Raw genomic sequence first — 26,044 nt, 5'->3', positions numbered from 1 at the left:
GCATTCAAGTCGATGGGTTGAAATAACGTTTGTTATTGTCCACCTGAAAGTTATTAATACTCTGATTGGCTAAGTGAGATACGATATTCACCGTATCTTTAATATCTTACACATAGAAATAGGAGACCGCATTCAACATAAGTGGTCTGGTAAGCGAGTTTTTTTGTTGTTCTTTTGAATGAATGTTCGATTCTTTTTTCGAATGTTTTGATGTTGATTTTATCAAAACAACGAAGGAGAAATAAACAATAGAACGAAAGAAAACATAGAAAAAGGCACTAGTGAGAGGCTTAGCTCGAACAAACATGTGAATACTGCAGATTGCAAATGTAAGGGGGAATGTTAGTTTGGTTTTATTTGTCAAGTTGACGATTGACAAGTTATCACACTCCTACTCGTACAATATATATTAACTATTAATCATTTTGAAATATACCTTTGATAGATTTGTTTTCGCTTGATCAAAGTTTTTGTAAACCGGTGCGAATTTTGAGTCCTCAAAAACTGGGTGTGGTCCATCATAGTCTTGTAAGTGATAATAAACATGTTCGTTTCCTTGACGTTCATTTAACATCGCTAATGTACCACTATCCAAAATTTCGAAAACAGTTTTACCCAATTCTAAATTCCCTTTGTTGAATTCTAGTTGGTTGGTCATTTGTACAACGCTTGGTAGAAATCCTTCACCTTTGATAAATCCTTTCAATAAAGTTGACTTTGAAAGTTGTTCAAATTTATGTAAAGTTAATAGTTGTTTCACAGGGTGCAGTGCCTTCTCACATTGGTAAAACTCTAAATATTTTTTATCCTTCATCCAAGATAAATTACTTGATATGTCTTTATGAGTTTTCGTTTTCGATTTCTTAATTTCGAATATACCTTTGTTAGTCTGGATACCATAGCTTGAGACCATCCTCGAATGTTTAGGCAACAATAGCAAATGACATTTACAACATTTCTGTTTGAAAGTATTTCTTAGCAATGAGTGAAAAACCATTTGAATTGTTTATTTGGTTTATCCCCCTGAAAAAAAAAACTTGAAGAATTCACATTGTTAGAAACATTACGCAAAAAGCTTTTACTTGAAAATGAAAAGAAAAAGCAATCTAAAGTTTCTGTAAAAGGTTCTAACAGAGGTTATATATAGTGACCGGATAGCTCAATTAGAAGAGCGTTTGCCTTGCAATCCAAGGGCTTTGGGTTCCTTTCCTTACTTTGGATTGGGTAATATTATCTAGGCGGTACGTAACTGGGAGCTGAGAGTAGAGGTTAGATTCCCTCAAACTCAGCTCCACCAACAGCCATCAGATGGACATACAACCTAATGTATTAAAATGTATCTGTTGTGGATAGATTTTTTAAGTTTAGATTCGCCGTGATAAAAGCAAAAGGTTTCGTTTTAGAGTTGAAGAATTAAAACTAAAAATCCTCCTGTTTAGCTACTTAGTAGAGGGTAAAATCGCTCGATTGTTTGTTAGAAGCACTTGTTATACATTTTTGGAAACTTCAACTTTAGAGAAATCGAAAAATCGAACAAAATTCCCTCTTAAGTTTTGAGATTGGTCTGTTTTGATTGTGAAGATGGTCCAAGAGAAATAAATTTGAGATAACTTTTTTATGAATGACGACGATTACGTCAAACAAAAACAGTACTTCTGAGCTTTATCATGAATGCTTAATATTTAAAATTGTAAAATTTTTCTATTATATACAGTAACAAAAATATTTCTAAATTTCAGATTTTATGAAAAGAATTCCGAAAATATCACTGTTGTAGTGCTGCGCTATTCTTCGAATTCGTAGTTCAATCCAATTCCTGTTGAATCTGGTAGTTTGGATCATTAAAAATCTCATTCAGATTTGAGCTGGTGAGAAATGACAGAGTGGAAAAGATAATCTATTCCATCGTTTCATGTAAAATGTTCCTTGTTCAGGACATTATTTTAAACACTTCGTGTTAATCCAAACTTGCCCAAGAATATAAATCATTCTAACCACGTTGATGTAAAATGCATATTATAAATAGGAGAACTTTCTACCTTCAATTTCAATATCAAAGCATCGGTAAATTTGCTTATCTTACCAAGCCAAACCACTGCAGGACTTTTTGCACCAAGAATCAACCACGGGTTCACTATAATGCTTTCTCTCGATCATAGTTTCCAGTCTACCACCTGTTTGATCCTATCAACCCTTACACAAAGAATCTTATCTCCCTCTCGATAGTCTTCAAAGTTATCTAACGTAACACCACATTCGGTCATCTTCTTGGCTAATGCAATGTCCTCTTTGCCACGTTTTAATGATTTGATACCAGCTGACAAGAACAGAAGTATTTTGTGTGTTTACAAAATATGTACTACTTGACAATCAGTCATTATATGAAAGAATATTAGCCGGACTGAAACAGCGAACACACGAATGAAGGTTATATAAAAAAGGATGCTGAATATCTGCCAGAAGATGGCATTGATAGTAAACAGTGACAAGAAGACAATGACGGCAAATCGGCACGACTAACCAAGGAGTTTTAACTGAATATAGCCTTCTATTGCTCAGACTCTCATAATGAAAAGACATTTTTACTTGAAGTAACACTTGTTCAAAGTTAACCTACAAATTTAAATCAATAAACACCATCTACTTACCTTCATAGACTGGTTGGTGATCGCGTATAACTTTCCATAAATGTTCAGAGTTCGAATTATCGAGGAAACCCTCTTTGACGCGACAACCTGCCGCCACATTCTTTCGGCTACCGGTCAATTTGAAAACCTTCAATACTTCGGCTTCACCGATGATGTGTTCCTCGCTTCTCATCGGTAACGTGTTCTCAAGCTTCTCCTGAATGGCAAGGAGAAGAAAAAAACACTAGGTCGACTGTCTTCAAAAGAAATAATCACATTGAAGTGAATACAGTCGCTCTCATGTTGTCTTCTGACCAGCCACCAGAACCGTTGGAAAACCAACGGATCCGGCGAGACTCGAACTCACAACCATGCCATTCGCGGGCATTTGCTCTACTATTGAGCTACGGGTCCATGTGGAACCCGAGGACTCGATTGCCACTCGGTAGAGCTGGAAGTGAATTCTTGTCTACTGACTGGACAGAGACAGTGAATTGGGAGAAATCCATTTCCACAGTGCTAGTGTGCTGGACAAGTGTGTGTTCCAACACACTAGCAATGAGGAGATAAAGACACAGTTTTTCGATCAGCAACCGAACATAATAAAAACTTGAATAAATTTAATCTAATCGTATCTCGATCGAGCGGCAACACTTTTTAAGGTAAAATTAGATTGGTACGAATGAGATCCCTCCTTTGATTTCGTCTGATGTTAGTTGATAGTGGTTGATGTCCGTAATAAACCAAATCATAACTGAAAATAATACCTTTAAATCATCCAGAAGTTTGTAAATGATATCAAACTGCTTGACAGGGACGTCCAATTTTTCAGCTTGTGTCATAAGGTTTTTTGTGACATCCACATTGAAAGCATACACAATACTGTCTGAAAAATAAAAGGTTTTTGCTTAACTTAACACCAACAGTCTTGAACGAAATCATTTTCGTGCCATTAAAAAACCTGATAATTTCAAAGCGATCTTTAACGATCTAGATCAAAGTCTATCTAAATCTACAAAACCTAATTTCATGACCCTGGTGACGAATTATTTTTCGAGTGGAAGAACACCAAAAAACCCACTTGTTCTGACATCATAACAAATCTAAATTTTGATTCCTCGCTTAATTGAGGGAGGAAATACGGTAATGAATATCGTGAATCTATGATTATTTTGGACGATTACAGATGAGATTTTTAATAAAAGATATGCTAGCCAGGAAAGAATCAGAGATAAAAATAAAAATGACGTCTCCAAACCTTCTGAAGTTTGTAACATTTTAAGATCATTTTCATTCACACTTCCAACGCCAGCATGTAGAACATTCAAAGTGATATCTGTCGAATGGTACCGACTTAAAATATTGACTATTGCTTCCAAACTACCACTGACATCGGCTAAACAGAGAAAATCAAGATGTAAATCATCAAAATCATTAACAACGAGATTCAATGTTCTTCTTTCTCCCGAACAACTGAAAGATTATCGCTTCCAAGCTGATGAATCACGAATGACCATCAAGGAGTCAAATGTTTTGCATTAAAATGATAAATAAACGAGCTGCTAGCATACCTTTTATAATAAGATCAATCGTTTTGGATTTTTCTTCTTGTTGGACTTTACCAGTGGCAGCTTCAGCCCTCAAAGATACTCGAAGAGGTATTCGTTTATTCCTACCGCCTTTCATTTCTTGTGTCAATTGTTTCTTACCAGCCGATTTAACAGGTGGTTTGTTTGATATCACTTTCTCTGGCTTTTCCTTTTGTGATTGCACTTTCAATATGTTTCTTGCTTCTGCCTAATAGATCAGATTTTATAAGAACAATTCAGGGTACACTGAGACTAGCCAATCATATGTGTTCTAACGATCGATTTCATGAACGGTAGATTTATCTGACCACATGAAGTATCAAACTACAGATTTATAAGGCTGAAGAGATATAGATAGAGTATTTGGGATAAAAAGTGTGCCGTGGTTCGGTAGAAAATTCTATTTAGGTCACGTGACATTACAATAGAATTTCGGCGCTTGACAAATCAGAAAATTTGCGGGTTTATGAAGACAATAGTAACAATATTTTTTGCGAAATCCACTCTTTTTTGCTTATAAAAGCTTTAAAGCAGTCTATCTAGCCCTTAGGCCATTACAGAAATCTGTGTAACAAACAGCTGACAAAAACATACCTCATTTTTAACTTCGATAGCAACATCCCCAGGATTGGGCATACTTCTCCATCCCATCAAAGTGACAGGATCAGAAGGATTGGCTTTCTCTACTGATTGACCGTATGGGTTGAGTAGCTGCCTGATCTTGAAAAGAAATTAAGTTCAAATTTTTGTTTAAGCTCTACAATTATTTTTTTAATAAGTTAGAAACACAACCATTTTAGAAACATCGGTACCAAGTTGTGGTACTGATGGACCAGTGTCGAAAAGTTGTACTTTCTTGCTTTTGAAATTTATCTGAGACCAACACCACTTAGTACCCTGGTACTAAGTTGAATTTACCCCTTAAAATAGGTATACTACCCCTTAGTACCCGGTACAATTTTGATATCACCATTGAGAAATAACACACCACCGTTAAGTACCCTGTACTAAGTTGATTTCCCCTCTTAAAATAGGTATACCACCCTTTAATTCTTTAGTAATGGTACTTTCTCGTACACCCCCTTTAAATTTTCTAACACTGCATTAAAAAACATACCACACCACTCTGTACTACCCTTAATTTTTCAGGAAAAATCCCTGTCAAATTAGGTCAAATCACATATCATTTTCAAGCCAATTCTTTTTTAAATCAAAAGAAATAAAGTTTCAAATAAAAACAAATTTATAACAAGCTTTTCAAAGAAATCAAAAGAACTACAATAAACTAGTCTCGAAAAAATGAAAAATAAGAATAGCTAGGAGAAAAGCTAAAAATAGTTTTAAAACTGCTCAATCAAAGGTAAAAACGTAACAACCATCCCAAGAAAATCCTAAGAACTTAAAGTATACTATTGAATATTGAATTAAAATCTCTTCTGGCCCTGCTGGAAGTTTCAAATTTCATCAGGGGAAAAAAGGAAAACACAAAAAAAGTTAGCTTTCATTACTGCTAACTTGATGCCTCATATTTGGCATTGAGACCACTATTTAGTCCCTTGATACAAAGTTGGAAAAAATGTTTTTTTCAATAAGGACCACCACTTAGTACCATGTACTAAGTTGTTTTTTACTTACCTTAACAGACCACCACCCGGCACTGGCCCCCACAACTTAGTACCGACCCTGCCTGTTTTCATAATTTTGTATGACGCTGAGTCCAGTGAAGTAGACTAGGAGCGTTTGGTGAGGTCACCATTTTAAAAGAATATGTTAAAAATCCAAAAGAACAAAAAAGCTACTTGGAATTAAGAATGAGAAAAAACATCAATAACAGATTTCAAATTCCTTATTTTCAAATAAAAACATTGCTTCATCCTATTTTTACCTTCTAAAAACACCTAAAATCTGTTTTAAAGTCCGCCTAAGCAAAATCATATTACCATATACTACCGGGCCACTTAATCACGTCATCTAGTCTATAAAAAAGCTTTAAGTGGACCCCTTGCTAAATGGCTGACTGAAAACCTGTAAACGAAATCAAAGATGAATATTCACCTTAATGAAACCATCATCTGTCATCAGCACTTTACCTTTAGATAATTGACCATGTTTGACAAGAACCATTGATGTCATACTAGACAAAAAACAAGAAAAAAAATATTGCAATATATTGTAAGATGAACATGTATTATCTTATGACAGAACATCATAAAAGCAGTTAAAAGCAAGACAGTTTATTCTTTCATAATTGTACATAGACTACTCGATAGCAAGTCAGAAAATGATTTTAAAATCTAAAATTTGCCACTTTTTCGATTTGAAACTATTAAAAAAATTATTTGATACCAACCCTTTCTGTTTACTGTTTTCGGTTTCAAGAACAACAATCTGCGCTGGACCATCATATGAAGCTTTGAATGTGTGTTTCTTTGAAAGCCCATTTAATAATACAAGAAGCTCATCTACGTTATTGCCCTGAGTAACAAAAAGAAAACATTATCAAGGAGTTGTCATTTCAGCCTTCCTGGAAGTATGTCAGAGTGGGAAATATACACTATGTTGTTCTTTTTATTATAAAACAAAACAAAAAGATTCTGCATGAAAATTGAAGGTAGTTCGAGTTTACCAGGAAGTTAAAACGTCAAAATGTCTGAAGTCATTGATTTCATTTCCTTATAAATCCATTACCAGACCCCTCAAAAGCCAGCCGCGAGGATAAAATAGATGTAGTACAGGCCATATATAACACCTAAATTTACCTTCAAAGCTGATATTTCAACACAGTCAATGTCACCACCTTGTTCCTTGAGTTGTAATCCGTGAGTCAACAAATCTTTCTTGATTTTATCCTTAAAGTGAAAAGATCGGTTAACATTCGAATATATGTAGCAGATCCTAAGCTGCTACAACAGAAACACATAAGGAAATGGTAAATCAGTGAATAGTTAGAAAGTAAAACTTATATGTCTCCATCTAAGCATATTGATAAATATGCAACAACGTTAGCTATATTGCTCAACAATATTATCAACTCATGAACATACCGTATTTGCCTTAGGCTTATCCATTTTGTTGAAAGCCACAATCAAAGGAACTAAAGATAAAAAAACATTTAGTTGGCCCTTTGTGCCCAGTAAAAGTCACAATTTCCAAAACAGATTTAACCTGCTGGGAATTGAGCTTGAACGTTTGGATAATCTAGCTATGTCTGCCATGCAAACAAAAACAAAGACTTATAAACTAAATATCTTCATTAACAAACCATCGGCTTTCTTGATATGTTTGATACATTCTACTGTCTGCTCCATGATTCCATCATCTGCAGCAATAATGAGCACAACAGCATCAGTGGTTTGTGCACCTCTTGCACGCATGTTATTAAATGCTGCGTGACCAGGGGTGTCAACAAATGTGATACTGTCTGACAATCCTGGTACTTTCACTGAAATGTATTGATGAAAAAGTTTTTACCATCAAAACAGTCGTACTAGCTGAATTCTTCCAGATAAATGCACACCATAGGATCAATTTAAAGGATAAATAAAGATTCTGCTCTAGAAATCTTGAGTAAGGATCCTTTATATGATTCTTTATTGACCCTTTATCAAAGAATTACCTGTTGAACAATTATTGGATATCTATGTATCAACGTTTTATAAGTAATTGATGAATGATCACGTTTTTTAAAAACTTGAGTATTGATTGCCACTGGATCTCTTATCTGGGCTAATTTGTACCACAGATCCACCTTTTATTAGCTCAAGCCTATCCCTCTTGACTCAAGAGAAATTTATGGAGTTTCAAGAGATTTAAGACGCATATTTTGTGGAATGTATTTCTTAATAGTAAATAATACATCGGAACAAAACAAATTGCTATCCAAACTATGTCATCTTATTGAATCATATTTTCTTTCCTTATGTGCTTGTCAACAGGTCAATAAAATCTCAAAAAATGAGTGTTATAGGTAAGTTTGGCAATTCTAAAACATGTAAGAAGGAAACTTCTTTTTACCTGAAAATGCTGATATGGCTTGAGTTATTCCACCCGCTTCGTTTTCTGCAACTTGTGTTTTTCTCAGATAGTCCAAAAGCGTAGTCTTACCATGGTCAACATGGCCCATTATGGTGATAACGGGTGGTCTAAAGACAATAACATTATTCTAACAATACACAATCTGACAATCTGTAATAACTATTTCAAATTTAATTTTTATGACATGTGCAAAAACACTTTAAAATAATTAGCCAAAATATTTTTTTACAAAACTATTTTAATTATATTTATCATATTATCATATTATCTCAAATTTGGAGACTCCACTTAAAATTTGCATGATCCAATTTGTCTAATAATCAATAAGGCAAACCTTGGTAATGAAACACCAGCATCTTCATGATATTTTTCTTCTTTCATTTCTTTTTCGTTTGTCACTTTGTATCCAAATTCATCTGCTATGGCGCCAGCAATGTCAATATCCAGAGCTGTAAGCATAAGGCAAGAAATATGGTGCAAGTTACTATTCACAAATTGCAATATTCTTTTTCGTTATATAATGTCTATAAAAAAGAAAGCGAGCTTTGTTTTATCAAGTCGACTGGTAACAAAACTTTAGTATTGCCCATTGAGTTGAACTTTCAATGGGAGAAATAGTTCATCCAAATCCTCTTTTACCGTCAATGGCTCTAACTTGGGACTATCTAACAAAACATGAGACAGCAATTCGGCCTCCATTTCACCGAACCTCCAAAGTCATTTGATTAACATAACTGCAAATCATAGATTGCAAATAATGTGAATACGCTACTCTCACAAGGTAGACTTTCACTCCGCAAAAGGAACATATATCTTAGCGATCCGATGAGAAATGCGTAAAATGCGATCGTGCGCGCACCCCAACACAGATATATAAAAAGTTAAGTTTTTTTTTCATGGTTGTGATTGTGGCACTGTGAAAAAAGTTTGATTGATAAACCTGGTTGACGTATCAAAACAAACTTGTTGTCAAAGAGATTGATTCAACAGTAAGTTAAAATACAGTCCAGATATCAACGATTCCATGCTTCGACCACTCGTTCCAAGTTAGAGCCGTTGATGGTATTTATCACTCGAATTTTGTGAAAGATAAAGCAATAGAACTAACCTTACATCCGAATTATCCTTATCAAAAAATAATTTTTCCTGAATATAACATTTATGGACACATACCAGTGTTGATGCCATGATCAACCACATAACCATACTCGTCTAACAGCTCAAGAATAGTTTTGCTTTTCTTTTTCAATTTTGAAGCAAGATCATGTACTGTGATATTGGAATGTATAGCAACTGTTTTCTAAATCAAAAGCATTATTGTATTGGTATAATAAATAAACACATACATCAAAATAGCATAGAAAAAAGAGCAATTTTAATAAATAATTTTGCTTTAACAAGTACCTGCCTCAGCATCAGACCATTTTTCATGCCTTTTTAGCGTCCGGTTATCGAACGCTGCCCTTCTTGAATTATGAAAAATCATGGTAAAAACAGCCTTTCTTATGAAAAAACGGCAGAAAAAGTGTCCTTCTTGGTCTCTATTGGACGCTGCCTTGCCTTTCAAGAATTTGGCCTGAGCATGTTTTTCAAAATCAAAATACCATTTTGTCATGTTTGCAGAATGTTATAAAGAAACAACATTATGTTCATTATCCCAAAAGGTATGTGCACCTTTATGGGTACCTTTTTTGGACTTCCAAAGTCCCACTAAGGGTCGGAAAAATCAGAAAATACTTCTGAAATGACAGAGCTACACAGGATAAGGTTTTCTTGTCAGACTTGAAATTTGACTTACAGCATATTGTTGTGTACTTGCAACAATGCAACGTTTACTTGACAGAAAAGCATTAACACGATTGATCTAAAAAAATAGCAGACCATGAAAGTAAACAAAATGATTTAAACAAAACAGCAGCAATAATTTTCACAAATAACCCCTTTTCAGGTCTTTGAACTGCTGGGGCTGTGTTCTATAACTGCCTCAAAATGGGACCACATCTCAAAAAACAAATAATCTATTTACCTGACAATATTGACATCTCACCAACATTGATCTCATCATGATTAATAACACAAAATCTAAACTTTAGTTTAAATCTGAAATAAAATGACATTCCATTGAGCTAAGATCACAAATACAGTTTCCTTGTTAAAATCATAATATTCCAGAGGAAGAGGTATTACATCATGCTAGTTTCTGATGAAAAACTAAGGCATATTCCGATTCCAATACGGCATTGTGGTATAGTGGTCATTGACCTTGGTTGCTGCACAGGCAAGGTTTGATTCCCACTCGCAGCAGTACACTTGGCAAGTGAATGAACCTTCACCCTGGTCAACCCATGCGATATGAGGGGAATTGGGTAGTCAGTTCAAGGCGCTGACAGAGCGCTAATTGAAAGTGTCCATAGTTGCCAAAATGGGCCTCAAAGCCTCCTGCAACTCAACCAAATAGAAATAGAAATAGAAATCAGCTCCACTCCACTGTTAAATTATTCGGCAGGGAAAGAAAATATAAGAATGTGTTATATTATACAAATCACGGGTTTCAGTGTTCTTTTTTGACGAACCCAACTGATTTTATTCTGATTTCCAAAATGGCGCACGAACTTAAAAATGAGTGTCTGGAACGAAGAAGAACAAATTAGTGGCAAAACGATGGAGCATTTGACGTCACTTGCGCGGCAAGTTACACACTTGTTATTTGTTAATCCCATCGGGTGATAGGCGGTTAGGCGGCGGACGTTCTCTAATTCTTCAATCAGCGTGCTGTCATTTTGAATAAAAACAAAAAAGTTAAAAAGGGCGTGCTATCTATCAGTAAAAGTTATCGTGACATGATTGATAAACTTGGTGGAGTTATCAAAACAAATTTGTTGTCAAAGAGATTTAACAGTAAGTGAAAATACAGGCCAGATATCAACAGTCCCATGTTTCGACCAACTGTCCCAAGTTAGAGCAAGTCCCAAGTCACGCAATTTCTGTTGACGTCAAAACAAATGTTTCAATTTTCCGTGAACTTTGAGCCCTTCGAACTTTTTTTCTATGTATGCTAAAGCGTTTCGGTTTTTACTAAATAGACAGGCAGCTGATGACATCAAAAAGAGTGAATAAGTGAAAACTCGAGGGACAAATATTGAGTACTTATTTTGAAATCTTTATAGTTTAGAGAGTCAGAAAAATTTACTCAGCGTGTTTAAAAATCTTTACCGGACGTGTTCGTGAATAATTTATTAATTGATGACGTCACAAGCAAAAGTGAAAAATTGATGTTGCAAAATTTTTAAGTTTTATATACCATTCGAAGCGTTTTTTTATGTAGATTTAAAATCACATCAATCTCAATAAGTAAAAATTTGAATATGAAAAGTTATTGAGGTCCGTAGCTCTTCTACTGTATGACGTCATTTTTGAAAAAATGCCTCATTTTATAAGGAATTACGATCTCAATTTTCTCGAGTTAGGCTGAGAAATTGAATATACCTGTTTAATTGTCTTCTATATAGTTTTTGACGAGCTTTCGAATGGCGTAAATTGTTTTTCGTTTTGATGACGTTGAAATTTGACATTTTTAGGGGCTGAGAGGGTCATGATTGACCAAAATCACATGTCAAATTTAAGTCATAACTTTTGAAACCTAAATTTTTACCTATTGAGACTGATGTGATTTAGAATCTAGATCGAAAAATGCGTTGAATGGTAATATCATTATTATATGCTGAAATCAAATTTTCACTTTTTATGGTGACGTCATCATTTGATAAATTACTACCGGACATGTCCGTTAAATAAATTTTCGGACGCCAAGTAAAATTTTTAGGATCAGTAGATATATGGGAACAAGAAAAATCAACTTGACGTTTGTCCCAAAGTCATCCAGATTTTAGATGTCGTCAGCTGTCTGTCTAAAAAGAAAGCCTGTGATCTTAGCTTTCCAGCGGTACATAACACTGTGGACACGGGCTAGACGACAAATTGGTAAAGTGTCGAACGTTTTTGCAACATTTTCAAAATTGTTTCCGACGGGAGAAAAAAAAGTTGCAACTATCGATGAACAAATGTTTCTGGAAATGGAGGAAAACGTAGTTTAAGGCTGAAACTTTGTATGTTTATCTGAAAAAGGGTGAGGTATTCAAAATTCACATTATGGCCCCCAAAACGGAGACAGCCCCCAAAACGGAGGTTTTCATTAAAATGAAGATTCTGACTTGTAGATTTATCAGAATTAAATGATTTTTGTTTATTTTGAAAGAATGATGGTTATACTTAAGAATGAGCATGTTTTTGCTGGTTTGAGACAGATTCAAAATAACATATTTGCGTCTAAAGGAAATATTTTTACACCAAAATTAGATAAAAATTGCATATAACTCACTCTAGCTCCTTGGATATTGAAAATAAGTTATGAAAACAGGGTATACACCTAATGCCGTTCAGAAAATGCAAATACATCTGTGACTTTAGAGGCTGGGTAAAAGATATAGCATCTTGAAGGTCAACCAGTATTTTGGAGCCCTAGAATCAGCATTGACAAGACCGAAAATTCTAAATATGAGAAAAAGCAAAAAATCTTGGAATCCTATTCCTATCACCTTGAGCTAATAGTTTATAACAAAAAAATAACATTATATATAAAAAATTTCGCCGAATCAGCAAAAACGGCAAATTCTGTCATTTTTTTTGCAAAATATAGGAGAAAAATATCTTTAAAGCTTAATATTTTCAGTTTCAATTAAGCTTTTTTTCTAAAATTTTCACAGCTTATTCCATACATGAATGGAACTATTTTCAAAAAGAGATTTGTTTTTCAAAAAACTTGATTAAGACGTTGTTAAATCAAAATTGTCATTTTGAAAATTTCTAAATTTTCAGTTTGGACTTTGCAATATCGAAAATCTTGAAATATTTCATAAATATCATAAATTTTACATCCATCTGGTCGTAAATTTAAGGGAAAACACAAATACAATCAAAGTTTTCCCCCCTATTACCACTGGGCTTAATAATTTGATTTTAACTACACCTCCGTTTTGGGGGCCCCAAACCTGCATTTTGACAACCAGGGGTATACTGTAAAAATTTTATCAAATACATTTATATGCCCAAAACCCTCTAAATGATATTTCAAAACTATGGTCAAAATTTGGTATTCATATCTTAAAGCTATCTTGAGAAATCGCTAAAATTTCAAACCTCCGTTTTGGGGGCCATTAGAAAAAAGCTACCTATCTTTAAGCGATTGAAAAATATTGTTGAAATTGCATTGGAAATTTTGAAAAAGAACTTCCAGGAAATAAAGTAGAGATGTTAAAGGTTTTCATGCAGCAAAAATTTTAGTAAAACATCTTTTCCTCTAGATTTGAGAGAAATTTCAAATTTGATCGCCGTTTTGGGGGCCACATACTGTAGGGGCAGAAGTTTTATGTTGGAAATTTTCCTTGGGGGCAACCATGACATGCTCTGAAAAATGGCTTATTTGGATTCCAAATTGGAACCTTAGATGGCTTAGACGGCCATCGAAAAATTGTTCTATTCCCGTCACCAGCCCGCATCACATTTTCTGCTGATTTTCCGGTGCGGAGATGCGGAAAAATATCCGGGAAAAGCAATTTGTTCTTTTAATGTATTATATTATATAATATATATAAAATTTACTGTATCCCTATTCCTAGGTTAAACAGAGATGGAGAAATGTGCAAGGAGAGGAAACCTGGGATAAGTCCCTGTTTTCTCAGTCACACATCTCTCCATCAAAGTCTAATTCTTGCCCTTAAGGGCAAGAGTGCAAAATTCATCATTAGAAATATCTAAGTTATCTAAGACCTGGTCGAGTAGAGTTCTCACAGGCCTTCCTCTCTTTGTATATTTATCATCGTTAAAAGCCAGCTGCTTGATTGAACGTTCCGCGTTCATTCGAATAACATGTGACATATAGTTCTTTTGTTGATCTCTTATAAAAAATTCTAAGTCACGTGTCTGACAAATTTCGTGCAGATGTTGATTAGATATAATCAAACGATAATCGTTTTCAGTCGGATTTACCAACTTTCGACCATTACGTATCATTCTTCGAAGAAAAGAACGATAACTAACATTCAATCTTTTAAATTGATTTTTTGTTAGATTCCAGTTTTGACACGCGTACGTAAGCCGACTTCTCACAAAACTATTGAGGAAGTTGATTCGGGTGCGAAGGTTGATTCGTTGATTTTGAAGGAGATCAGACATTTCGTTGAATTTAGCAGATGCCATTTGAATGCGATTATTGACTTCTGAATTTCCGGTATTAGGCTCGTCATGACTAATTATCGATCCAAGGTATGTGAATTTGGTGACGTTTTTGATTGGTGTCTCGTCGAGTGAAATGATTGTGTTGTGATAGTGTTGTTCAAGAATTTGCTGATTCAGAACCATAGTTTCTGTTTTGAGTTTGTTAACTAATAGCCCAAAACTTTCGAAAACTTGGTTTAGAAGTTCAGAACCAGATAAAAGACTTTCTTTGTCAGTAAAGAAAAGTACTAAATATACAGTATAGCTTTTTTCTTAATCGCTCTGACGCCATCGCAAAATTGTTTTGTTCACGTCACCACCCGTCCACGGATTTACTGGTGTGATAAAAAAAAAACGGGAATTTTTTCGACCGCCCGTCCGCCCGCATGCATTTTTAACACCCGTTGCGACGCGAACAGAGCATTTTTTCGATGGTCGCCTTAGCCTTAGAGTAATTCTCTATCAAATAGACCTTTTTTCAAAGAGGACGTCCTGTTGAATAATTATGTAGTCCAGCCATAAAAACAATGGTAAAGCCATGCATAATTACTGCATCATGCATATTGTAATAGTTATGTATGGTTTTATCATTGTTTTTCTGCTGGACTACATAATTATTACGCACGAGCGAGCGCAGCGAGCGAGTGCGAATCTTTTGGCAAAAGCGCGGGAAAAAAGCTGATATGCGGGGTGATAAAATTGATTTTTCAGCTTTTTTAGCCTCGTTTGCATTCAGACTTTCGTCGTCGTGTGCAACTGTCTTAAGTCCCAATTTAGAGAATTGTCGCCTGCACCCGACTGTCTGTTGGAAGCATTACGTAATGGATTTTTTCCAAATCTCTTTGTAAATCGAGCTCCGACGTAATAAACAGTAGGGTGTTTTTTTACGAGGATGAAGACGTCATTTCTTCGAGAAACGTTGCAGGAAAATATAAGTATCCTTCTCGATCGGGAAAAGTCGCCTGGTTCGGAAGCGTATTGTTGATCGGACCATACTGCTTTCTAACAGTCAAAACAAAGATGGTGGCAAAAATAAACAACTGGTTGCTAACTGCTCTTTCGCTATTTTCTTTGTTTTTTATGCTTTAATGAGTTGAATTGGATCATGATTTTTGTGTGATTGTTACAAAAAATTGTTGATGATGAAGTTTTCTTATTATTCATTCCTGGATTTAATGTTTCGTTTGGTTTGGCATGAGAGATGCATGAGACATGCAATCTCTCTTGAAAAACAGGACATTTTATCAACATTCACAACAAACTAACTTCAATTTTGCCCGTATATTTACACAAATTCTAACAAGGCAGGTGACTGAATTTGTGGATGAATCTGACCATTCCATATTTGAAAAATTAAATACTTGCAACATCAAAAAAGTTTGAACTCACTTTTTTATGATGATCAGCAAGCAGATGATGATGCGGCACCCAAGGAAATGGTTGTGGTTGGATATGAACTGGTTAGCTTTAATGCAAAAATTTAAACCCGGACCAAAATTTACTGATTGATGATTGAATTTCCCTTGGTGTTTTAAAAATGCAACGTGGAAAACTTTTGGTTGTGAATTTGGACATTTTCTTGCGCGCACGTGCGTTTAAAACGTGGAAATTTTTGCTGTGAATTTGGACATTTTCTTTCACGTGTGTTTAAAACGTGGAAAACTTTTGGTTGTGAATTTAGAAATTTTTCTTCACGTGCGTTTAAAATGTGGAAACTTTTGCTGTGAATTTGGACATTTCCTTCCACATGTATTTTAAACGTAGAAAACCTTTGGTTGTGAATTTGGACATTTTCTTCCACGTGCGTTTAAAATGTGGAAATTTTTGCTGTGAATTTGGACATCTTCTGCCACGTGCTGCTAAAACGTGGGAATTTTTGCTGTGAATTTGGACATTCAGTTAGGGAAACCATCCAGGATCCTGCCATTCTATCAGCCAGCAAAAACTGAATGACACTTGTAAACCTAAGTTTCTTACCATTTTCCATCGAAAACAATCGAAAACATTACTGCTTCCCAAAGCCGGAGACCAAAGCAAATGATCTTTCTTGATGAGGGCGCCCTTTTGGATCTATTGTTAACTCATTTAAAATGGTGGACAGAGTTGCGGAATGACGAAGGCGCCCACTGCTTAGAGGGTGGTAACGCCAAAACGCCCAATATGACAAGCCAACAGAAGGCGAGTTTGTTGCCGCGCGAGTTACGTCATGCACTCCACCGTAGCGAAATCGCGAATGACATTTCACAATTATAAGAATATCTTATGTGCTTAAATTCTATTTAACTTTGAGAGCTCCATGGAAGATGAAGAAGTAGAAAGATGAAAAATGCGCTGGTTAATTTTTTTTAAATAGGTGTGTTCTATCATTGTTGAAAGTTGAAGAAATTTCTACCGACGCATATTTTTTCACAGCCAATTAAAGGCACAGTCTGCTTATACTTACTATGTTTGCTATATCATCTAGGCAAAAATCGGTAAAAAAAGACACAAACACAATTTTTTTATGAGCGTGGTTATGATTTTTTTGATTGCGGCCGCGTACAGGAACTCGCCAAATGTTCCTAACTGACATTTTCTTCCCAGTGCGTTTAAAATGTCGAAAACTTTTGTCGTGAACTTGACATTTTCTTCCACATGCATTTAAAAAATGTAGAAAAGTCTTGCTGTCAGGCAAAAATGAAAAAATGTAGTGTTTCCGGAATGCGGGTGAATGAAAAAAGCTTTCATGCGGCCGGCCAGAAAAAACATTTTGATTTGATTTTTTTTATGACTTAAGTATATAATAAGATCATTGAAATAGAACTTTAAAGATAATTTTTATGTACAAACAGTATGAAGTAAGCCCTGAATATACTAATGTATTAACTACTAACTAACAAACAAATCTTGATTTACAAGTGGGAATATCTAACCAAACTACTTGGATAGCTTAAATGCTCCAACTTGATTTCTTTAATAATGAACTATAAAGATGAACCCATAGTCCGGGGCCAGATCAGAAAATTATTATTTCTCACCCGGTTGGTTTCCAGAAACCCTACATTTTTTTATTATTGCCTCAATTGAAAATTTTTTCAAGCAATATCCAGGCATGAAACCTTTTTTTCTTTTTGGAAATTTTGGAAACTATGATTGCCAATTATGTGACATTTTTTGCTTTTGCAGCATACTTTTGAAAATTATAAAATGCCTTCTGCTAGGGGGATTTTTTCCTTTCAACATTCTTACAGATTATGAAAATGTTTCGTAGTATATATGAAATTTTCTTTCTTCTTTTTTTGCATTACACTTTTTTTTATATAACAACCAGTAAAATTTTTCTGAGCCTTGACTGTTCTTATTTTTTTTCTTTTTTTGCACAATTGAGCTTCTATCATGTTCTTATTAATAGGATGTAAGTGAGGTATTTTATGCATTATACCCAATTTTTATTACTTTGACCCCTAAATTGCTTGAAATTGAGTAGTTTCAGGCTCAACATTGTTCTTACATTGCTCCTTTTTTTGGCGATTTTGAGCCTCGTTTTTCTTATAAAATTGTTCTTATATTAAAAAAAAGTGTATGTTTGAAATTATGAAATTGTTTCCCTGTTTTGATTTGACATGCATTTCAAAAACTTTTGGATGCTATAATTTTTTACCTTCTTTTCAATATTTTATATATTTTTCCTTTTGTCCAATATTTTATATATTAAACCTTTTTTCCAATATTTTATATATGAAAGTATATGCAAAATATTTCATCTATTTTGAAAATCTAAATTTTCCTTTGGTTTTCTTATTGTAAAATATTCTCAATTTTTGATGAACAAGATCAATTTAATTTTTGTAGATATACTTTACTCCCTGATTTAACAAAACGAGGAAAGAGAAAAAGACGGAACGAAATTCCATTACTTTGCGCAAAGTATCATATACTAAGACATTTTTTATACCAAAAAATCCTTATTATGTTCTTATTTTAGGTCGAAATTTTAAGATATTTGAGTTAAAAAAACTTCAAAAAAGCAGTTTGTTTTGAAAATAGAATATCAACTTTCTTTTGGCTCACCAGAGTTTGTACATGTTTAAAATGCATTGATAGAAATTTTCCTTGCTCTCGTGACGATCATGAAAATTACATGGTTTGTTCACCATGCAAGTATCGCGAAAATAGCCCAAATCATGCCTCGAATTATTTTCCGATCACGCATCACGCTAACGGGTGGGTATAAGTTTTTAAAATTGTATCATAAAATGGCTAACTTTCTCATTCCCGGAAAAACATTACCTGCCCCATCCCCGGGAATTCGCTTCTAGGCGTCTCCGGCAAAAATTGGTCTTAAATCTACTTTTGTGGCGTTTTGGTCCTTTTCCGTTGTACACTAGCAATCGGAAAGTTTCGCTGGGAATAAGGAAGTTTAGCAATCCTACGATATGTAGTGTAAAAAACCTTTCGCTTGCGAACACGAGATTTTCGTTTCGTGCGTAACCCCTTTTACAATTGATTCAACAGGGTGGCCTCATTAAAAAAAGGTCTATTTTGTCAAAAAAACTTTTCTTAAGAATTGTTAGTATAGATTCATCACATGAAGCAAAAGAGAATAATACCTAATCAGATTGATACTTGAAGTGAAGTAAAAAACCACGTGGTTGAAGTATGAAAAAATCAAAACAAAATGAGACTTTTGATTTGTGAAGCAAGTTTCTCAGTCGGACGCTACTGGATTATACTGTGAATTTTAAACTCGTATTACAATATTACAATACTATACAAAGTTAAATTATTCGGCAGGAGAAAAAATATAAGAATGTGTTATATTATACAAATCACGGGTTTCAGTGTTTTTTTTTGACGAACCCGACTGATTTTATTTTCATCTGGTTTCCAAAATGGCGCACGAACGAGGGGGGCACTGACCTTGACGGCCGACGACGGACGACGGGACGACGCGGATGAGTCGACCCTGGAGTTTGAAAAATGGGCCCAGTAGTGAGTCAAATATGAATTTTTGGTAAATTTTGGACCCTGTCAGAAAAAATATCCAAAATCTTTCCCATGTTTTTCCGCCGAAAAAAGTGGTCAAATTGACTTAAGTGAGCAGACGAAAAATTGAATTTTTTTCTAATTTCTAGACCCTGAGAATTGTCAAAAAAATCAAACTCAAAGTGATGCGATAATCTAAGATTGAGAAATCACTCCGGTGAAAATGGTTAATATACCACATTTCTACAAGAAGTTGATTTTTTTCTTCTTCATTTTTCATTTTCATTTTTCTTTTTATTTTATCCAATTTTTTTGCTTGATAATATTCCACTCACAAATATCTTTTTACCGAGCACAAAATCCCTGGGGGGGGGGTACTAGGGTTGCGAGCTGACCAAATTTCGATCTTTCAGGGGGTAAAAAGTTGAAATTTTCCTATTTGTCCGACCCTTAGTAGGACTGAAATTTGATTTTCTGATTTCTCCGACCCTTCACAGGAAAAAATTTTCGATTTCCAAGGTTGGAAATTCAATATTTTTGGGTTGGAAATTTTGGTTTTATAATTGAAGGTTGGAAATATGAGCGATTGCCTTAAGCTGATTTGGAAAACGTAAATTACCCATACCCCATAGGTTTTGTAGGATAAACCATCGAACCAATGCCCTTGAAAAATCAAGTGAAAAAAACCATGTAGAAATGACAATTTTCCAACCAAGGCTGGTTGGAAAGCATGACTTTTTGGGTGGGAAATTTTTATTTTCCAAACAGTTTGGGAATTGAAAAAAAGGTCAAAAATCAATGTGAAAATACATATTTTTGTAAATTTGATACCTCGGGTTGAAAAACTAGACTTTTTGGCCTTGGGTTGGAAATTTGTGTTTCTCCCAAACAGTTTGGAAAACGTTAAAAATCCATATGGATATTACATTTTTGTGAAATTTAGACTCTTCCTTGGAAAACTAGACTTTTTGGGTTGGAAATTTGTGTTTCTCCAAACAGTTTGGAAAACGTTAAAAATCCATGTGGAAATTACATTTTTGTAGCCATTTTCTGCGCATGTCCTTTGAGAAAACCACGCAAGCGATTTTTCGCTCAAAACTGTTTTGATGTATAGCTAACCTAGATATTAGGCTATAATGTGAGCAGTCAAGCTGTAAGTTTCCGTCAGGTGAGGCGTGCCTTCGGAGCGGCCTCGGTCAATTGCAGTGAGTTCGCACAGTGAAGCACATAGGGTACTTGTGTCATAGTTTCAAATAGTGCCCTGATGAGCTGTGTGAGTGATCTAAGATCAACCGAACAATAACGAGAGATTGACCGGGAGCCATCGAGCCTAGGCTAGCGAGTGACTGTTCACAATAACAAAAAGCTTGTTTAAGAACTCTTTTTCCACATCTCTGCCATCACTTTTGGGATTTTGGCTTTTTTCAACCTGAATTTTTGAAAATTCCTACCTTTTTTAGCTTGGATTTTGGCTTTATTCAACCTGGATTTTTGAAAATTCCAACCTTGTTTGGTTTGGATTTTGGCATTTTTCAACCTGGATTTTTGAAAATTCCAAGCCATGGAAAATGCAAAATTTCCAACCTTGGAGAATGTCAATTTTTTTCCTGTGCTTAGCGGGACTTTGGAAATCCAAAAAAGTTACCCTTAAGGGTGGCACATACCGTACCCTCCATTTGCCTAAGTACCCCCCCCCTCGGGACAAAATCGCAACTTGATTCGAATTCTATCAAAAGTTACAGCCATTTTTGTCTCAGCTGCAAATTTTTTTGAGACAGACTTTAATTTCATACACAAAGTTTCATGCCACCCAGGATGGCAATCTTCAGTGAAAAACCCTTTGTCCAAAACCTATTTCCCGATTTTCCCTTTGAAACTTTGAGTATGAAATTAACTTAAATCTTTTTCTTTACTCAAACTAGCTTAAAGCTATCTATCTATCATTAAAGTTATCATCAACATTGAGTACTGTTATTGGTTTTGGCTTACGCAAAGCATAGGCATAGAGGATTTAGATTTAATAAGCCAACACTGTAATTCATAAGTTTACTGTTTCTTCTAATGCATTCATTCATAATTTAAATGTACAGGTGCGACTAAAAATATATATTAATTCGTGCCAATAAACTAGAAGCAAATCCAACAATACTTAATAATGAAATGAATCGAAGAAGAAGATTACTTCGTAAAGCACTTCATGAAGTTAAAGTTAATCTTCCAAGTCTAAAAGCAAAAAGCAATACATAATAATCGCGATCAAAAGATTTAGTTAAATAAATACAGCTTTTAACAAAAAAAGTTCAGTGTTACTTATGTGGTGGAGATTTTCGAGTGAATGGACCAAAGCAGTCAGAATTATAAAAATTTCAAGAGAAAAGTAGCCTTGAAGTGTCACAGAAAATAACAAACAAATTCACTGCTTCGAAGATAACGAAATCATAAGGAAATGATCTCGATCTCAGATGCAGCTCGTTTCTCGCAAGAGAATAACATAACAATGAAATTCAAATCATGGCGAGAAACTGTTCTTGATTATTTCATTCTGAGTCTACTAATTCTAACAATTTTCTCATGGGCTAAAGTAGCTACTGCTGATTCTTCAGGTTTGCTTTGCATACCCATCGACTCGAATATTGGATATAGTTTTAACCTGGCTAAATATTTTAATTCGAGATGTAGCCAAGTTTTCGAGAATAAAGTGATGTTGTATTACCCGTATTTACTGTTTATACAATGGCTTTTGTTTTCAATCGTTCATAAATTTTGGCTGAAGTTACCATGGGTGCAGACTCAATTTGAAACATTTTTTGAAATTTTCAAAGAACTGAATATAGCACAGAACTCAGAGGAGAACATGGATAAAACCAAGAAAAAATTCGAAATGATTCTGAAGAAGAAGTCTTTCCTTGTGCATTTATACACTAGTAAAGTTATTTTACTTCTCATTTTAACCTTTTCCACTGAATGCTTCCTAATCAGCTGGATTGGTAAAACACTGACTTTTTTCAAAGCTGATTTCTCCTGCCATCTCGACAATCATTCACCTATCAATGATCTGGTCTGTAATTTACAACCCTCTGACTATATCTACATTACAATCATTTGTTACTTGGTCATCAATTTAGCAATCTTGATCATGACTTGCTATAACCTTCATTTCATCTCATCCAGGAAGTGGCAAAGAGAAAATCATTTTCAACTCTTCAAAATCTTCAAATGTTACAACGACCTTTGCTTCTGTTTTTATCTTTACAAAACAACCACACAACGACGAAAATGTATTCTCAAAGCTATTTCAAAATGCACCGGTACTTCCCACAACTATCCTTTCGAAGAAACAGATTCTCGAGATTTTGGCATTATGAAAGCAATGTGTGATGAACTAGGGCTGTCCATCGAGAAGAAGATTATTGGCGATGGTAACAAACGCAAAGGAGAAAGCTTAATCGACATCGAAAAGGAAAGTTTTCAAGGTAGTTCTTAGGGATATAAATTTAAGGAAAAAGAGTGTAGCCAATGAAATTAAAGGAAGGGCCAAGAAAGGGTCTATATTAAAATTTATTCATAGTTGCAGACAAAAAGACAAGTTTACACAGGTGTCGCACCCTGTAGCCACACAATCTTTTTGTGGTATTATCTGCTCAACGGTCGTAAGGGGCTCATTTTCGGTTTTTTCAAAACAGCATATACTTCCACCTCATAAACATACCTATTTTTGGACTTTTTTGGAGAAGCTTAATTTAGCCGTCATGAATGTGTCCTGTCAGATGTCCCATAATGCACCAAACTCGAAAAATTTGGAAAATCCTTGAAAAATCCGCCATTTTGATGACGTCATTGACAGAAAAACTTGAATAAGTTCAGGTAGAAAAAAGATTTCGAGCTCAAATTTTTACCAGAGATTCAAATTAAAAATTAAAAGCATTTTAAATCGAAATTGTTTTGATTTTTTGATGACGTCAGCTTTTTTTCACAAAAATGGTTTTTCAGCCATTTTTGCTGACGTAAGCATTTTTTCGAATTTCTTTTCCAATTTTCTAATTTCTTTTATTTATATACGTCTCTGGTCGAAATTTCAACTCGAAATCTTTTTTCTACCTGAACTTATTCAAGTTTTTCTGTCAATGACGTCATCAAAATGGCGGATTTTTCACGGATTTTCCCATTTTTTTCGAGTTTGGTGCATTATGGTACATCTGACAGGACACATTCATGACGGCTAAATTAAGCTTCTCCAAAAAAGCCCAAATATAGGTATGTTTATGAGGTGGAAGTACATGCAGTTTTGAAAAAACCGAAAATGAGCCCCTTACGACCGTTGAGTGTAACACCAATAACTTCTCTAGTAAACCCACTAGAATCAAAGAAACAAAACTACAACCCTGTCTCGCTAACTAAAAGCTTCTTTCCAACGAAATCATTCCTTTTCAAAGCATACATTTTAATTTCATATTTTTCATACAATAGGCATTGAAGAAATAATCCAACAGACTTCAGACATCTCGAAACAAATTATCATTCTTATCCACCCTTATCCAACGTTGGAAGATGTGTACAAACCAGAGGAAATTCATTCAAACGAATGGTGCCCAAAACATATCAATTTTGTCGCCTACTTGCACCCAAGTTTCCTATACACAACAAGAGAAAACAAAGGAAATTTCGCGGAATTTATTTTGGCGATTTAATAAAATTTCTAAATTTGGCGAGAATTAATTTTGGCGAACGACCCATTTTTGTTCAACATTTTAACTGAAAAAAGAGGAAAAAAAGGGTTTTTACTAAAGTCTGTCCAGATATAATTGGCAGTGGAAACAAGAATGCCTGTAACTTTTGATAGTCAAATGTAATCATGGAAATTTTTTTGCTTGTTTTAGAGAATCAAAAGCGCTTTATTTGAATGTATTTTTGGTTGGAAAATTCGCGATTTTTAGCGGTTAAATTTGCGATTGTAAAAATTGAGCTTTTTTTCTACTCATGCTATAACGTTCATTTTTACACCAGTGGTAGTTCAACCTTAGGTTAAGAATTTTATTAAATTTCAAGGCAAACAGAAAAGTCCTTCGGAAGATATGGGACCCGAAATACCCCTTGGTAGCACTTTTCTGTGAAATATCAAATCTCCAACTATTACTAAAAACGGGATGAGCTGGAGTTTTTATAAGATACTTCACTAATTGGTCATTTGAAGTAATAAAACTGACGCGTTCTTTAGAAAAAGTAATAAAATGTTTTTATTACATCTTAACGACCAACCAAATCACATAAGAGCTTGTAAAAACTCCAGCTTGTCCCGAATTTTTCAACCAAAAATACATTCAAATATAGCGCTTTTGATTCTCTAAAACAAGCAAAAAAATTTCCATAATTTTATTTGACTATCAAAAGTTACAGGCATTCTTGTTTCCACTGCCAATTATATCTGGACAGACTTTGGAAATAGAGACTAAATTGAAAAAAAATTTAATTTGGCGAGAATTTATTTTGGCGAATGACCTATAAATTTCTTTCCACCAAAATTTCTTCCCTTAAGGTATATATATATATTTCTTATTAGAAACAAAACTAAAAAGAAGCCCTGAAAATTCTTGATTACAACACTTTCGTAATGTTTCAATCGTGCACGTTTTTTAAACAAGAACACAAAACTTTGAGGCCAAAAAACTTAAAAACATTCGATTGACATTTTAAGGCTTTATAGACTCTTGAACGTGAAATTTCTAGCAAAATTAGATTAGAATACTCTAAATTGTTGAAAAAATAAGAAAATCTTTAAAAACGTTCTTAAGCGTCTTAAGGCTCGTTTCCATTCACCTAGCGGGCAGTGCGCTGCGACCAGAATTCTAAATATAAAAGTGGTCGCAATGCACTAGCGACCAGTGATTGATTTCCATTCATCTTGAGATTTAAAAGAAGTGCTCGAAATATTCAAAAGACTTCATCACAATCTGTATACATTTTTAAATTTTTTACATGTTTACTCTCTTCTGATTGGCTAAAACTATTTGATCACTGTATGAGCTCGCACGCCCGCTTTTGGAAGTTGAAATTTTTCAGCTACCAAAATTGCACAAAATTGCACAGCAGAGCTCGAAAGAGCTCTAATTTGTGTACAAATATTTACATTTTCTGACGTCATTGAGCTATTTAAGGAAATTTTGGTCGCAGCGCACTGCCCGCTAGGTGAATGGAAACCCAGCTTTAGGGTTCTTCTTTAAGTTCAAAGGAATTAAAGTTGATAAAGATCAGAGCAAGTTACATAGATTAATTTTTTATATATTTGTACTAACGTATTTATGTATTGTTATATATTGAAATTGCAAAATTTTTGGATAATAAAGTAAAAAATTCCAATTTGTAAAAATTCAAATTACAATTGATAAGACTAAGGTATCTTTGAGGAAAGAAAACTTATATTTTTCGTTACATAGAGGTGGAAACGAGTAGTTTGGTTCATTGTTATCTTTTAAATTGGCACCATCCAACAAAATTTGTGCCAATTGCTTTCAAATGAAAAGATCTAATGTAGAAAAATTAATTATTTTCAATAGCGTG

The 26,044-nt window shown here is 34.4% G+C and overlaps 1 protein-coding gene across 3 annotated transcripts in view; it reads right to left on the bottom strand.

The window, feature by feature from the left end:
* The window catches only part of LOC136822393 (UMP-CMP kinase 2, mitochondrial-like), a 33,131-nt gene extending 32,087 nt beyond the window's left edge, over positions 1–1,044 (bottom strand). For all 3 annotated transcript variants that reach the window (XM_067078661.1, XM_067078646.1, XM_067078653.1), the window contains exon 1: positions 437–1,044. In XM_067078661.1, the coding sequence (XP_066934762.1) occupies positions 437–997 (561 nt within the window). In that variant the 5' untranslated portion in view covers positions 998–1,044. The remainder of the gene's footprint in view (positions 1–436) is intronic.
* Between the last annotated feature and the right edge of the window lie 25,000 nt (positions 1,045–26,044).

The sequence above is a fragment of the Clytia hemisphaerica genome, unplaced genomic scaffold (assembly GCF_902728285.1).
Source record: "Clytia hemisphaerica strain Z4C2 unplaced genomic scaffold, Clytia hemisphaerica genome assembly, whole genome shotgun sequence".
Lineage (NCBI taxonomy): Eukaryota > Metazoa > Cnidaria > Hydrozoa > Leptothecata > Clytiidae > Clytia > Clytia hemisphaerica.
The sequence above is the reverse complement of the archived record's forward strand: the minus strand, read 5'-3'. Positions and strand labels throughout refer to the sequence as shown.